Here is a 12,046-nt window from a genome sequence, read left to right as displayed (position 1 = left end):
CTTCAATCCTATAGAAAATGTGTTTGCAGAACTGAAAAAGTGTGTGCGAGCAAGAGGGCCTACAAACCTGACTCAGTTACACCAGCTCTGTCAGGAGGAATGGACCAAAATTCACCCAACTTATTGTGGGACGCTTGTGGAAGGCTACCTGAAATGTTTGACCCAAGTTAAACTATTTAAAGGCAATGCTACCAAATACTAATTGAGTGTATGTAAACTTCTGACCCACTGGGAATGTGATGAAAGAAATAAAAACTGAAATAAAATTCTCTCTACTATTATTCTGACATTTCACATTCTTAAAATAAAGTGGTGATCCTAACTGTGGTGATCCTAACTGACCTTAGACATGGAATTCTTACTAGGATTAAATGTCAGGAATTGTGAAAAACTGAGTTTAAATGTATTTGGCTAAGGTGTATGTAAACTTCCGACTTCAACTGTATATATAACAGAAACTTAAAAAAACGTAGAAAAATATTTACATAAGTATTCAGACCCTATACTCAGTATTTTATTGAAGCACCTTTGGCTGCGATTACAGACTTGAGTCTTCTTGGGTATGATGCTACAAGCTTGGCAAACCTGTATTTGGAGAGTTTCTCCCATTCTTCTCTGCAGATCCTCTCAAGCTCTTTCAAGTAATAGGGGAGCGTCGCTGCACAGCTATTTTCAGGTCTCTCCAGAGATGTTCGATCGGGTTCAAGTCAAATAAAATAAAATTTTATTTGTCACATACACATGGTTAGCAGATGTTAATGCGAGTGTAGCGAAATGCTTGTGCTTCTAGTTCCGACAATGCAGTAATAACCAACAAGTAATCTAGCTAACAATTCCAAAACTACTACCTTATAGACACAAGTTAAGGGGATAAAGAATATGTACATAAAGATATATGAATGAGTGATGGTACAGAGCGGCATAGGCAAGATACAGTAGATGGTATTGAGTGCAGTACATACATATGAGATGAGTATGTAAACAAAGTGGCATAGTTAAAGTGGCTAGTGATACATGTATTACATAAAGATGCAGTAGATGATATAGAGTACAGTATATACATATACATATGAGATGAATAATGTAGGGTATGTAACATTATATTAGGTAGCATTGTTTAAAGTGGCTAGTGATATATTTTACATCATTTCCCATCAATTCCCATTATTAAAGTGGCTGGAGTTGAGTCAGTGTGTTGGCAGCAGCCACTCAATGTTAGTGGTGGCTGTTTAACAGTCTGATGGCCTTGAGATAGAAGCTGTTTTTCAGTCTCTCGGTCCCAGCTTTGATGCACCTGTACTGACCTCGCCTTCTGGATGATAGCGGGGTGAACAGGCAGTGGCTCGGGTGGTTGTTGTCCTTGATGATCTTTATGGCCTTCCTGTGACATCGGGTGGTGTAGGTGTCCTGGAGGGCAGGTAGTTTGCCCCCCCGGTCTGGGCTCTGGCTGGGACACTCAAGGACATTCAGAGAATTGTCCCGAAGCCACCTCTGCGTTGTCTTGGCTGTGTGCTTAGGGTCGTTGTCCTGTTGGAACGTGAACCGTTACCCCAGTCTGAGGTCCATAGCACTCTGGAGCAGGTTTTCATCAAGGCTCTCTGTACTTTGCTCCGTTCATTTTTCCCTCTATCCTGATTAGTCTCCCATTCTCTGCCGCTGAAAAACATCCCCATAGCATGATGCTGCCACCACCATGCTTTATCGTAGGGATTAGTGTCAGGTTTCCTCCAGATGTGACACTTGGCATTCAGGACAAAGGGTTCAATCTTGGTTTCATCAGACCAGAGAATCTTATTTCTCATGGTCTGAGAGTCCTTCAGGTGCCTTTTGGCAAATGGGCTGTCATGTGTCTTTTACTGAGGAGTGGACCTTCTCCCACAATTGCTCAATTTGGCCGGGCGGCCAGCTCCAGGAAGAGTCTTGGCGGTTCCAAACTTCTTTCATTTAAGAATGATGGAGGCCACTGTGTTCTTGGGGACCTTCAATGCTGCAGAAATGTTTTGGTACCCTTCCCCAAGATCTGTGCCTCGACAAAATCCTGTCTCTGAGCTTTACGGACAATTCCTTCAACCTCATGGCTTGTTTTTTTGCTCTGACATGAACTGTTTAACTGTGGGACCTCATATATACAGATGTGTGCCTTTACAAATCATGTCCAATCAATTGAATTTACCAGATGTGGACTCCAATAAAGTTGTAGAAACATCTCAAGCATGATCAATGGAAATAGGATGCAAATGAGCTCAGTTTTGAGTATCATAGCAAAGGGTCTGAAGGCTTATGTAAATAAAGTATTTTCTGTTTGTTTTTTAAAATACATTTGATAAAATGTCTAAAAACCTGTTTTCACTTTGTCGTTATGGGGTATTGTATCTAGATTGATGAATGCACTGAATACTTCCCGAATGCACTGTATTTCAGACCAGTTTATTGTTAATTACCCATTCTGACACTGACTGTGACTCCTTGCTAAGAGTTTCAGTGAGCTCACTAGCTGTAGGTGCTGATGTGTAGAGTGTGCAATCATCAACATACATAGTCATTTTAGCTGGTGGCTTATCATTACTGATGGATGGCAATTGTTTTTCGACCTCTTCCACACAAACTTGACCAAATTCAAAACAGCAGTTCTTCTCTTTCAATATTGTATATTCAATACACACAGGGATGGGCAGTATTTCTGTTACTTTTTAGTGTTTGTCATTTGTATTTCACTGGCCTAAACTAAACTAATGTATTTTCAAAATACTTTTCAACAGTCCTGATACAAAATTATTTAGGGCCTTTTCAAAAATAAATGGAAATTTAAACAACTTTCCTTTTTACATTTACATTGCATTTTAGTAATTTATCACAGGGCTCTTAACAGTTTTCACAGATGAATGTTTGTCAACAATTTGCAAGAATAATTGTGCAAAAACTCAAAGTGCTGCATCTGGATTCACCTCCTTCTACACATCAGACCAACATCTTTGACAAACGTTCTGAGAAAACATTGTATGATTTCTTATGAATAACTTTAGGCCCTGCCTTTGGTACTTTGGCTTTCCTTGTTATTGCCACAATCTTATGATCACTACAGCCAATGGGAACTGATATTGCTTTGGAGCAAAGTACTGCAGCATTAGTGAAGATATGATCAATACAAGAGGATGTCACAGATCCAACACTATTGGAATACACTAGTTGGCTGAGTGATAACATGGTTCATGTTACAGGCATTAGTCACAGTAAGAAGCTTCCTCTTGAGAGGACAACTAGATGATAACCAGTCAATGTTCAAGTCACCTAGAAAATACATTTATCTCTTAGCATCAGAGACCTTGTCTAACATCCACACATATTCTCCTAGAGAGAGAGAGAGACTCATGCACCAATTCATGTTGTTACTCGTATGACCAGAGAATGTGAAATACTCCTCGATATTAGAAAGACACAAGCCATTAACCTGTAGTGACACCCCATCCCGTGAACGGGACCGTTGTCATCATCTGACACTAATTAGCCTAATGCAACGGACATAAATCTTCCTAGAAAATATTCCTATTCATGAAAATCACAAGTGAAATATATTGGAACACAGCTTAGCCTTTTGTTAATCACCCTGTCATCTCAGATTTTCAAAATATGCTTTACAGCCAACGCTAGACAAGCATTTGTGTAAGTTTATCATAGCCTAGCATAGCATTATGCCTCGATAGCAGCAGGCAACCTTGTCACGGAAATCAGAAAAGCAATCAAATTTAAATTGTTTACCTTTGATGAACTTCGGATGTTTTCACTCACGAGACTCCCAGGTAGAAAGACAAAGTTCATTTTTTCCCAAAATATTATTTTTGTAGGCGAAATAGCTCCGTTTGTTCTTCACGTTTGGCTGAGAAATCGCCCGGAAATTGCGGTCACCACAACGCCGAAAAATATTCCAAATTAGCTCCATAATATCGACAGAAACATGGCAAACGTTGTTTAGAATCCATCCTCAATGTGTTTTTCTAATATCTATTCGATAATATATCCGTCGGGACAATTCGTTTTTCACTAGGACCGATTGGAGTAATGGCTACCTCTGTATTTTACGCGAGAATCTCTCTCGGAGCCACCATGTGACCACTTACGCAATGTAGCCTACGGCTATTCTTCAACAGAAATGCGTAAAACTACGTCACAATGCTGTAGACACCTTGGGGAATACGTAGAAAGCGTAAGCTCGTTGGTGGTACATTCACAGCTGAATAGGGAGTCATTGGAACGCAGCGCTTTCAAAACCTGGGGCACTTCCGGATTAGAGTGTTTTCTATCCAAAGCTGTCAATTATATGCATATTTTCCATATTTTGCACTTCGACTACCCGGAGTGCAGTGCAGCTGAATCAAGTGGGCAAAAAGGCAAACTCATCTCCATCCACTGAATCAGATGGCTCATTTATCACAAAACCCTCTGATACTGCCAACAACTTTAATTACTTTTTCATTGGCGAGATTAGAACACTTAAGCATGACATGCCAACAAAAAACTCTGAACATTCATATCCAATCATAACTGACCAAATAATGAAAGACAAGCAATGTCATTTTGAATTCTGTAGTGAGTGTGGAAAACGTGAAAAAATTATTGCTGTCTATCAATAATGACAAACCACCTGGTACTGACGAGCATGGAAAATTACTGAGGATAGTAGCGGACTATATCTCCACTCCTATTTGCAATCTCTTCAATCCAAGCCTACAGTAAATTGTGTGCCCTCAGGCCTGGAGGGAAGCAAAAGTCATTCCACTATCCAAGAATAGCAAAGCACCCTTTACTGAATCAAACAGCTGACCAATCAGCCTGCTACCGACTCTTAGTGAACTTTCGGAAAAAATGGTGTTTGACCAGACACAATGCTATTTCACAGTAAACAAATTAACAACAGACTTCCAGCCTGCTTATAGGGAAGGGCACTCAACATGTACAGCACTGACATAAATGACTGATGATTGGTTGGTTGAAAGAAATTGATAATAAAAAGATTGTGGGAGCTGTTTTGTTAGACTTCAGTGCAGCTTTTGACATTATCAATCATAGTCTGATGCTGAAAATACGTATGTGTCATGGCTTTACATCCTCTGCCATATCTTGAACCTGTCTAATAGAACACAGAGGGTTTTCTTTAATGGAATCCTTTCTAACCTAAACCAGGTAGTGTGGTATACCTCAAGGCAGCTGTCTTGAACCTTTACTGTTTTCTAGCCTTGAGCAAAGCCTGTGTGTCTACTGTATGCATGCTGATGACTCAATGTTATACACATCAGCTACCACAGCAAGTGAAATCACTGAAACCCTTAACAAAGAGTTGCAGTCAGTTTTAGAATGAGTGGCTGGTAATAAGTTAGTCCTAAATATATCAAAAACTAAAAGCATTGTATTTGGGACAAATCACTCGCTAAACCGTAAACCTCATCTAAATACAGTTATTAAAAATGTGGCAATTGAACATGTTGAGGAGACTAAACTGCTTGGTTTAACCCTATACTGTAAACTGACATGGTCAAAACATATTGATGCAACGGTTGCTAAAATGGGGAGAGGTCTGTCAGTGATATAGCGCTGCTTTGCTTTCTTGGCATCACAATCAACCAAACAAGTCCTACAGGCCCTAGTTTTATCATACCTGAACTACTGCCCAGTTATATGGTCAAGTGCTGCAAAGAAGGACATAGGCTAATTACAGTTGGCCCAGAACAGAGCAGCACAGCTGGCCCTTAAATGTACACGGAGGGCTAATATCATGAACATGCATGTCAATCTCTCCTGGCTCAAAGTAGAGGAGAGATTGACTGCATCACTTCTTGTCTTCGTGAGAGCTATTGACGTATTGAAAGCACCGAACTGTCAAACAGCTAACACAGCTCAGACACCCATACGTACCCCACAAGACATGCCATCAGGGTTCTCTTCACAGTCCAGAACTGAGGCTGGGAAACGCACAGTATTACATAGAGCCATGACTACATGGAACTCTCTTCCACATCAGGTAACTCAAGCTAACAGTAAATTCAGATAAATAAAACAGATAAAACAACACCTCACGGCACAACACAGACTGTGAAGAGACACACACACACACAAATTGTAATATTGAATTGTTGAAATATTGTAAATTTTATATTGTGGATGTGTAATGGTGGAGCAGTGTAAACTTGTATAGTGCACAATGTCTTGTGTGATGTATTGTTTTATTTATGATGTAGACTATTGTTTTGTTGTGATGTGTTGTTTTGTTCCTGTTTGGACCCCATGAAGAGTAGCGGATGCTTTGGCAGCAGCTAATGGGGATCTTAATAAAATACTAATATGTGCTTTTATATGTGTAGCGTGAGTACACACATCATTCATCTCAAATATGAATTTTGCTTTCAGCTCTTCAATCTCTCTGAACGACGCCATGACATCACCCGCATGAATCCAAAGGTGTACATGTTTTTATTTTCTGTATCAATTCTGTATCAGTTCCACTTTCTGTGACTTATTATATTAACATACTTTTCCTATCTTCCTCACTATTTTCCCATGACATTCAGGTCCATGACTTCGGCTGGCCTGACCTCCATGCCCCTCCCCTGGACAAGATCTGTGCCATGTGTAAGGCCATGGAGACCTGGCTGACCTCCGACCCCCAGCATGTGGTAGTCTTGCACTGCAAGGTCAGGGTTCGGCCTGCTTTTGACTGGGTTTTAAACGCCCGTTTTGTTGTTTTAGGGGCTTTTAAAGAAAACACAAAAAAACAGAATGCTGGGTTTACCCAGATGACTTGCATTCACTTTACAGAAGCTCTTTGATATATTTAAGGGCAATATGTAATCTCATCTTTGTATCTTTTCACTGTGAAGTTTTGAAATCGCTGTGAAGTTAGTGGTCAGAATGTTCTTATAAGGGTAGTGACGTCCATATCTTTACAGCAGTAGTAATAAGTTTAATGCCTCAAACCTTAGGCTAAAAACAGTTGGTACTTTATGTCCTGATGGCACGGATCTTCCTCTTCCAGGGCAACAAGGGCAAGACAGGAGTGATTATTGCAGCCTACATGCACTACAGCAAGATCTCTGCAGGGTAAGTGTCCTGTCCTGCATCCAAAGCCACAGTTTCCATGCTGAGCATGGTTTAAGGCTGTAGTAATGGAACCTGGCTTGTTCATTGGCTCAAGCCTGCTGCATTCATGTACTTCTGGCTTTTAAGAGAGCCCATAATGGGAATGTTTTGTAAATGTTGTATAATTCTCTCTATGAAGTATGTATTCTTCTTGTGCAGTGTGTCGATTTAATTCTGTGTTTCTGTGTTTGAGCAGGGCAGACCAGGCCCTTAGCACACTGGCCATGAGGAAGTTCTGTGAGGATAAAGTCTCGTCCTCCCTCCAACCGTCCCAAAACAGGTAAGGACTATCTACAGACATTTTGTCTGTATCACTAGCCAACAAGCAAGCCCCATCTTTTTTATTTTTTGTCTGAAGTGATGTGGGCTTACTAACCCCCCCCCTCTCTCAGGTATATCTACTACTTTGGGGGGCTCCTCTCTGGGGCGATCAAGATGAACAGCAACCCACTGTTCCTCCACCAGGTCCTCATCCCCACACTCCCTAACTTCCAGGGCGAAGGAGGTGAGGCCATGCGATGGGCACTACGCATTTGTTCACCCTGACTGACATCCTCAGATAAGACCACTCATTCTCCTACCTCAGGGAGCTGAGTCGGTTTTGAGTCTATGTTTACAGTAGACTGTGGTGTGTGTGTGTGCGTGCATGTATGTGTGTGCGTGTGCCAGGTGTGTGTGTGTGTCTATGAGTGCATGTCTCTGCACAAGGCTCTGAGATATGGCCCTGTGAATGACAACAGTGCTTTCACATGGTCAAGTTCACCCTCCACCCACACACTGGCCTGTTTATCCTTAATCGTATGACAAAGGACAGGGGGAGAGACAGTCAGCACATTCCACTGTGTAACACTGAACACCGCCTCTCTTTATCGTTGCCCAGGTTACTTTCCCTTCCTGAAGATCTACCAGTCCATGCAGCTGGTCTACACCTCAGGGATATAGTGAGTCTGCATCACTTTATGTCCTACAGTATTATTAACCAACACAACTGACAGAAAAGCCATAGCTCTAACATACTGGACAGGATGTGCCTTTACTTTTCCTTGTCTGTGTGCGCCTATCTGTTTGTATTCATATGTTGTGTGTTGTTCACAGTGACTTGCAGGGTTCCGGGGGCCGAAGACTGTGTGTGACCATTGAGCCTGCATTGCTGCTGAAGGGAGACATCATGGTAAGTCTGAGTCAGACAGATAGTCTGACAGATTATTCCACTGTTTCTCAAGTTAAGTCACTGCCTTGCCAATGCCTGTTCAGAAAGTAGATGGATTCTCCTCTCCTGCATCTCATCTGTTGTTCTGCTCCCTTCCCAAATCTCTGTCTCCCCTTGCAGGTGAAGTGTTACCACAGACGGGCCCAGAGTGCAGAGAGGGACACAGTGTTCAGACTGCAGTTCCACACCTGCACCATCCACGGGGCACAGCTGTGGTTCGGCAAGGGGGAGCTGGATGAGGCCTGTACTGGTATGGAGGGGGAGGGTCTGGGAAGAGGGCTTCTTGAGACATGTATGGAAAGGGTTTATTATCAATACAAGGCCTTCTTGGCAGTAACGGTTAAGCCAGTGTGGAACAATAAAACTTGTTGGTTCATTGTGGTGGTTAAGAGAAGTGGAAATTACTATATAGAACCGATGTGTCAAAATGAATCTCTCCGGGTTATTTGCTTAATTGTATAATGAACACACTAATTTCCTAATTCCCCTGTTTTTACTTTCTGTTAAATTACTTCCAGCTGAAATGTTGTGGCCTGTATTGTAAAAGCACCAGGGGATTATGTGGAAGTAATTAGCCCAATTGAATCAACCAAGCCACTCTAAAGGAAAACATTAAAACGCACCCGATCGATGTGGTCATTTCTTTTCTCAGATGAACGATTTCCCTCGGATGCAACTGTAGAGTTTGTCTTTTCCTCTGGACCAGAGAAGATCAAAGGTTTGTTCTTACTATGTGACTCATCTTCAGCTCTCTCATTTCAGGAGAATTTACAATGTAACAGTACCTGTGAACACAATAGCAGTTTGTATTAATGTGCGTGTGCTTAATCATATGTCTAATCATACACACTATCCCCTCAGGGCGTGAGTACCAGAGGAATGACCCTGCTGTCACAGTGGACTACAACACAGCTGACCCAGTGGTGCGCTGGGACTCCTATGAGAACTTCAACCAGCGCTACCAGGACAGTCTAGAAGGTACAGAAAGCCACCCTGAATTTCTGGTGGGCTCTATCTCAATCATACAGCTTAAAGTAACTGCCCAGTGAAAATGTCACTTTTAAAAGTTAATATTTGATTAACTCATATCCAAATAATGTTGTTGACTCGTCCTATACACTTCAAAATCCCTGCCTCAAACTTGTATCTCAAGCCAGAGATGGATAACTAGGCCCAAAATCTGTCTTTCGCCTCCAATGTTTTTGCACACCAAGCGAAAGGTGTGTCAAATTTGGTCCCAAAAAATGTTTGATGGTTTATTTGCTACGTGAGGTTTATTTGATTGAATAGAAGTTTTGTAATGCTTAGGTAAGGCGAGTGTACTGATGAGTGTACTGATATAAATAGGGCACGTGACATCCCGGCACCTTTAATAAAAAAAATCTTTATATCAGAGTTGTGCTTGTTAATGCTATGAAGTATGCTTGGGACATCCCAATCCCTAACCCCTAACCTTAACTGGTACCTAACCATTTTAAACATCAACTTCAATGGGGGGTAGGCACATACCAAGGATCCCAGATAGCAAGGACTGTTGTGGTTGGTCACACATGTATCTGCCCTCTCATTGGCTAGAATGGTCCCAACTTAACATTGCCTTCTCCTGACTACCTTCCATTTTTTAAGACATTTATTTTTATTGATAGAGCGGCCAATGGAGTATCTGTATAACATAATGGAACATCTGTACGCAAACAGACCGTTTAAAAAATGCTTGCTATTTCCTCATAGAACATGATGCCATCTCCATGAGGAGGATGAGTTGGCCAATCAGTGGCCTACTTCTGTGAATATGTTTTATGACTGAGATACAGCCACACCATTTTGTTGTTGGGGTACACCCACCATTCCAACACAGCTGATCTTTAAGATACATAATAATTTAAACCATTTGGAAATAAAACCATTTCACTCATATTGTAAATAATTATAGGTCATATTTCATAGAAATATGGAAACACTGGGCAATTACTTTATGGCTATACTGTCGATACTGTACTCTGAAGGTACAGTATGTTAAATCTCTACTCTCTCTCAGACATAGCTCACACCAGGGGTCCAGTGGATGGCAGTCTGTACGCCCAGATAAAGAAACGTCGTTCAGGCCCAGGTTCAGGCTCCCTGACCTCCACCAATGGGAGTCCAGCAGGCACCAGTGAGGAGAGGCCGAGTCCGAACCAGCTCCTCTCCCCTAGCTCTGACTCTCTCAATCACTCCGGCCTCACTAGCCACTCCGGCCACTCTTCCCACTCTACGGCCCACCCAGAGCATCCAGAAGAGCCCAGAAGGCCCCCGCCCCCCACTCGGCAGGAGAGGGAGGAGCTGGAGCGCTTGCTGGGGGGCATCGAGGGGGAAATGGACGACCGAGACAGGGAGAGGGAGACTGCCATCCTGGATGACGGGGACTCGTCCTCTCCCTCTGAGCGTACAGGTACCCTGAGGCTGGGCCGCTCCTGTTCCTGCCGGGTGGGCTACCGCTCCCAGCACTGTGCCGAGCCCGGTTGTGACCGACTCCACCTCATGCCCAACAGCTACTGCCTGGACAGAGCCCCGGGCACCAATGGTCATCCTGGGGCACCGCCCTCGGCTAACCCTGCCACCGCCCCCTCACACATGGACCTGTGCCAGCACTACAGTCCGCACCCTCACCCGGCCCTGCCTCCCCCTGACCTGGTGTGGGACCGCCAGCAGGGCCCGCCACATTACCTGCACCGCTCCTGCTCTGAGGGACCCTCTCATCACCCCTCTCTGTGCCCCTATCCATCCCAGGAGCTGACCCCTCACCCCCACTCCCACACCCTTCCTCCCGGGCGCCTGCTCTGTAGAAGTGATGACTATGGTCCGTACCATCACCCTCCCTCACACACCCATCACCACCCTCACCACACCAAGTCCTCTGGCCCCTACCACGACATGCTGCTGCTGGACGGTCTGCCGCCCCCTGGCTGCCCCTGCCGGGACTGCCTCATCAGGAGGGAGGACTCAGCCTTCCGCGGTCTGCGGCTGGAGCGAGGAGAGAGCTTCCACTGGGACAGAGAGGCAGAGCTGCAGCATCGTGAAGCAGGGCTGAGGAGGGGGAGGGAGTCTGAGCTGCCCAGGGGGGTAGAGATGCACTGGGAGAGGGAGGCAGTGGGACTGAGAAGAGGCAGGGAGATGTCACTGCATTGGGACAGGGAGGCAGAGCTCCAATGGGAGAGAGAGAGAGAGGCAGACTATTGGCACAGGAGGGCCACAGTGTCTTCCTATGGGCCCCAGGGACACGAGCTCCCTGCCTTCACTTTTGACCCCCTGCCGTCAGGCCACCCTGCGTACCCAGAGCCGTCTCGCTCCCACGCCCACTCCCACCTGGATCTGAAGTACAGCAGCAGCAGCAGTGGCTACCAGACCCCCCACCAGGCCTACCCCTGCTCCCCCTACCAGCCTTCCCCCTCTGAAAGTAGGGGCTATGCCTCAGGCTACCAGTCTGAGTCTACCTCCCCTCTGCCCCCTCCTTCCACCCTGTCAGGCCCCTGCAGCCACACCACAGGGCCAGCAGACCACCACCCTGAAGCCCACCCTCAGCAGTACCTCTCCGACAGCCAGACAGGTGAGACAACCTCGACTGACAACAATTTAGAAAATAATTTCATGAAATTACATTTAAACCAATGTAGGAAAGAATTGGTCAATTGTCAGTTCAGTGTCACATAAAATAATTCCCTATTTTCT

At 44.2% G+C, this 12,046-nt stretch overlaps 1 protein-coding gene across 10 annotated transcripts in view; it reads left to right on the top strand.

Annotated features, from left to right (window-relative positions):
• Nucleotides 1-12,046, top strand: part of tns2a (tensin 2a) — a 53,617-nt gene that overhangs the window by 28,030 nt on the left and 13,541 nt on the right. For all 10 annotated transcript variants that reach the window (XM_036946788.2, XM_036946787.2, XM_090202632.1 and 7 more), the window contains 11 exons: nucleotides 6,400-6,450; nucleotides 6,561-6,683; nucleotides 7,025-7,089; nucleotides 7,325-7,408; nucleotides 7,521-7,633; nucleotides 8,009-8,069; nucleotides 8,224-8,299; nucleotides 8,459-8,588; nucleotides 8,991-9,056; nucleotides 9,200-9,316; nucleotides 10,377-11,924. In XM_036946788.2, the coding sequence (XP_036802683.2) occupies nucleotides 6,400-6,450; nucleotides 6,561-6,683; nucleotides 7,025-7,089; nucleotides 7,325-7,408; nucleotides 7,521-7,633; nucleotides 8,009-8,069; nucleotides 8,224-8,299; nucleotides 8,459-8,588; nucleotides 8,991-9,056; nucleotides 9,200-9,316; nucleotides 10,377-11,924 (2,434 nt within the window). The remainder of the gene's footprint in view (nucleotides 1-6,399; nucleotides 6,451-6,560; nucleotides 6,684-7,024; nucleotides 7,090-7,324; nucleotides 7,409-7,520; nucleotides 7,634-8,008; nucleotides 8,070-8,223; nucleotides 8,300-8,458; nucleotides 8,589-8,990; nucleotides 9,057-9,199; nucleotides 9,317-10,376; nucleotides 11,925-12,046) is intronic.

Source organism: Oncorhynchus mykiss, chromosome 16 (assembly GCF_057628025.1).
Source record: "Oncorhynchus mykiss isolate SJ-2025 chromosome 16, ASM5762802v1, whole genome shotgun sequence".
Lineage (NCBI taxonomy): Eukaryota > Metazoa > Chordata > Actinopteri > Salmoniformes > Salmonidae > Oncorhynchus > Oncorhynchus mykiss.
Note: the sequence above shows the minus strand (reverse complement) of the source record. Positions and strands in the feature narration are given on the sequence as shown.